Source organism: Limulus polyphemus, unplaced genomic scaffold (genome assembly GCF_000517525.1).
Source record: "Limulus polyphemus unplaced genomic scaffold, Limulus_polyphemus-2.1.2 Scaffold5660, whole genome shotgun sequence".
Lineage (NCBI taxonomy): Eukaryota > Metazoa > Arthropoda > Merostomata > Xiphosura > Limulidae > Limulus > Limulus polyphemus.
This window is the reverse complement of record NW_013671270.1, coordinates 16,631-21,224: the sequence shown is the minus strand read 5'-3', so window position 1 is coordinate 21,224 and position 4,594 is coordinate 16,631. Positions and strand designations below refer to the sequence as shown.

Here is a 4,594-nt window from a genome sequence, read left to right as displayed (position 1 = left end):
ATATTTAGTTACTAACAACAGTCTAGTCTGGTAATCAGGATTATTAAGACCATTTAGTACAAACAACAGTCTAGTCTGGTAATCAGGATTATTAAGATCATGTAGTTACTAACAACAGTCTGGTTTGATAATCAGCATTATTAAGACCATTTAGTACAAAACACAGTCTAGTCTGGTAATCAGGACTATTAAGACCATTTAATACTAACAACAATCTGGTGTGGTAATGAGCATTATTACGACCATTTAGTACAGAGAAAAAGCTAATGTATGTTGAGCCTATACATAAGATTAAGATTTATTAATTGATATTATGTAATGCACAGTATAATTAGATTTACCATTCTACAATAATGAGGTAGGTAAGTAATGGACAGTACTGTAAAGTACATGTTAATGTAATGCACAGTGTAATTAGCTTTCCCATTCTGTCATACTGGATGCCATAAAGAGCTATGATTTTGTACCTACCTCTATCATTATATGAGACGATGTGTATTATAGAATTTACTAATAAATATGTAACTTTTGTCTATTATGTATTTAAGAAACGTTTAAATAATATGCTAGTTGACATATAGGTCTTCATGTTATTTGCTGTTGTTTTACAATGTTAGCAGTGGTGTAGTCCTGTAGGGTCAAGAGGGAGAGCCAATCTGTCATCTCGTGCAGGAGAGAGTCATTACATATTTAAACACACATTCAAATGTGGATTGATAGGACTGTAATCAAGTCTCTAATATAGCATGATTTTTATCATTAGCTGAAAGTTGTTTGATGCTTTATAACAATATACCTCAAGTAATGATCTTCTATGATATTCTGAATTTCTAAATAATTACCAAGCATGGTAGCCATATTAAATAACTAGTTTGAAAGTTAGCTGTTCTTCTAGAGATCGTCGTGACTCGTCACTTCTAAGTTTAGTACTGCATCTCTGGTGGTAAATATATAGCATGTTGTAAACAATTTATCTTGTATATCACTGCATTTGTGGAAATTTTGAATTCAAATCTGACATCAGCCATTTATGCCTGTCCTTTTATTACAATCAAAGGTATGTGACAATTTATTGTTTAAATAAAAAACTTTGTGGTTCTTATTGAAAGAGTCTGGTGCTGATTTTGCCAGTTTTTTGTTTTTCTGAAAATAGTATGAATCAAACTGCTATGAAGCAGAGGAGTTAGGTTTCTGTGTCTATTTGAATTTCTTCTTAAAGGCTTTCTTATGTTTTGTTCACATTTTGATGTTTTTAGGGTTGGAAAGTATACAGATATTTAATCCTATCTGCCCGGGCATCATTTACTGTGCATGTCATGAGGTTTTAGTGACTTACATTAAAAATTTATTAAACTACTTTTTTTGTTTATGTTATACCAATTAATACAGCATAACATTTTAGCTAATAAACCATATTTTAATAAGTTATAAGTTTTAAGTTCATAATTTTATAAGGTAATATTTAAAAAAATCCAGAATTTCCCCTTGTGTGAGAAATGTGACATTTTTTCTAGGCATCCCCTCTTCTCTATTTTATTTGTCACCCTTACAATAAGTACAAGATTTAACTTAAATTACTCACTATAAAATCTTTATTACTCAGACAAACCACAATTGTTTATAGCCTTCAATTTTGTTTTGTTACAGAGCTATCAAATAAAAAATCAGACCTGTCTTGTCACATCCTCTCTTTCAGGATTTGTTAATAGTTCTCTCTTATGTTTAATTCTGTATTATGTATAACCAATAGAAAGCCAAGGTTTTCATCTATCAAATGACATATTATATTACGTTGTTTTCTGAATGAGAATTGTCAATTTCTATGTTAGTACAAACTTCGTTCCCATGGGAAAGACAATGACTAGCTTGGATGAACTTGTAACAGCTTTTGTCGCATAGTTAGAAAGCCAGAAAAAATTGTGATAGGTAGGGGAAATTGTCTGCTTTTTGCATGTTATTATTCTATGTTCTTTGGTCCATTATTTAATTAAATAAAAATTATTTAGTACATTAATACCTTTGGTATAAAAAAAAGTAGGGTTAGTTGACAGCAAAAAAAGAGAAGACCTGGGTAAGTACTTTATTTCTTGTTTTTCATGCTTATCCTTTATTTATAATTATAAAAGTAACTAAAATGTTAAAATATGAATCTCTTTAGGATATTTAAGGATATTTAGATAAAATAAATAATAACAATATAATAATAATAATGTGTCACGAGGCATGCACGCGAGCAGCTCAGAGTAGCTCGTGGGTAATATAATTCGATAGTTTAATGTGAGTTCCATGTTCCCCAAGTGATTTACAACTTATAATGGTATGAATAGTAGTAATTAGACACAGTTCAAAGGGCAATAAAACAATAAAGTTTAAGTATACTGTTGTTACAACAACGCAGGTCACGTGACGCTCGTATCACGCCACTTCCTTCTCGAACCTTCATGAAATATCAGGAGTTTACTAGATCTCGGTATTCTTTTATGTATAAGACGGTCACAACGTGACGGAGGCAATGTCATTAGTAATTGAATGTATGCGGACAGAATATTGTTGAGCATGTGAGAAGTTCGTAGTGAATTATAGTGTTTGTTATAGCGCGACTGTTGAAATTAAGCGTATCGTAAAGTTGTATTCAGAAAGAATAAACCAGTTTTACTTAAGAAAGGACTTGTATCGGTAAAGTTTCTTCCTAAAGAATTTTTACGAAAAATTAACTAACGACCAGAGGCGTAACACTGTTATGAATTTAAAGATATTTAAGATAAACAAATGTTGTTTCATGTTACAATTTGAAATCATATTGGAAAGAAAAAAAGAGGTAATTTAGATTTATTTATTTATTTTTTTGGTGGTTACGAGGTAGGTCAATTTGATCAACCATCTATAGAGTTAGGGTAGAGAAAATAACAGACAAAATAAAAAGTTTTATTAAAAACAAACATTTGAAATGTACTTAAGAGGTTTTAGAGATTATGCAAATGAAATTTGAGATTTTTGAGATGAAGAAAGGTATTTTTAATCTTAACATTAATCTTTGTACTTGGACTAGTAAAAAAAATACTCAATGTATTCATGGACAAATCTTGTTTTAGTTTATTAAAAATACTTTACTGAAAAATATGATTTTTTGTATGTGAAAGACTTGTAATGTTTACTGAAAGTGTGCCAAATTTTGTGAAGATTTACATACTATATTAAAAGTTAGTAGTATCAAATTTATAAAGACTTTAAACAAGTACAAACAGGTCACGTGGTCAGTCAAATCAACTAAGCCCATGTTGAGAGACTTCAAGTGACTTTTCACTAAATATTCTCATAATGTAACTTTTTTTTCTGACTGAATGTTGAGTGAGAATGAATATTTGAAGGCCTTATTCTTTAATTAAGATCTTTTGTGTTTAGAAATGTGATTGTACATACGTAAATATCTATTAAATATAAATATCCATTTATCTGGATACACAGACAAAAACTAAAGCTCCAATAAACAAGCTGTAATAATTTTCTTAAATAATGAAAACTGTATATATTACATCTAGAGAGTCTGCTGCAATTTACGTATGTAAACATCTTTTAGAAGAAGGAGCCCACTTATCCATTTATGATCCCAAAGTAAATGCACAGCAAATAATTCAGTAAGTTCGATATTTCACGTTATTGAAAAATCAATATTGAAGTTGACATTAACTGTTTGTAGTTAGTTAATTAGTGTTCTGATTATTATTTTTAGATATGAATAAAATAACTGGAAATGTCTCCAAGTTAGTTAATCATAAAAAACCTTCATTGCTTTAAGAAAGACATAGGCTTAGCTCGTTGTAAGCCTGAATTGCTCTTACTAAAAGTATTTTCTAGGCTTATAAATAGAAATTTTTCCCAAGAAAAGTTAGCATTAGTTTTTGTACATTGAATAATTATATATACATGAGTGATCAGTATTATCTAATTTATGAGAAAAGCACTTAAGAGTGATTAATTAAATATATTAAATAAAATTAGATAAATTTAATATCGTTAGTATTCAACAGTTCCTGAAATACATATGATTGTTAATAAATAATTATGATTGTTAATAAATACATGTAATAGTTAATAAATACATGTAATAGTTGATAAATACATATGATGGTTAATAAATACATGTAATAGTTGATAAAAACATATGATTGTTAATAAATAATTATGATTGTTAATAAATAATTATGATTGTTAATAAATACATGTAATAGTTGATAAAAACATATGATTGTTAATAAATACATGTACTAGTTGATAAAAACATATGATTGTTAATCAATACATGTAATAGTTAATAAATACATATGATTGTTAATCAATACATGTAATAGTTGATAAAAACATATGATTGTTAATAAATACATGTAATAGTTGATAAAAACATATGATTGTTAATCAATACATGTAATAGTTGATAAAAACATATGATTGTTAATAAATACATGTAATAGTTAATAAATACATATGATAGTTAATAAATACATGTACTAGTTAATAAACACGTATGATGGTTAATAAATACATGTAATAGTTAATAAACACATATGATAGTTAATAAATACATGTACTAGTTAAT

The 4,594-nt window shown here is 28.0% G+C and overlaps 1 protein-coding gene across 4 annotated transcripts in view; it reads left to right on the top strand.

Annotated features, from left to right (window-relative positions):
• The window catches only part of LOC106472843 (UDP-glucose 6-dehydrogenase-like), a 56,521-nt gene that overhangs the window by 43,739 nt on the left and 8,188 nt on the right, over positions 1-4,594 (top strand). For all 4 annotated transcript variants that reach the window (XR_002613543.1, XM_013933510.2, XM_022401388.1 and 1 more), the window contains one exon: positions 3,540-3,635. Coding sequence is in view for 3 of the 4 variants with exons in the window: in XM_013933510.2 (XP_013788964.1) it covers positions 3,540-3,635 (96 nt within the window). In the remaining variant the exon portion in view is untranslated. The remainder of the gene's footprint in view (positions 1-3,539; positions 3,636-4,594) is intronic.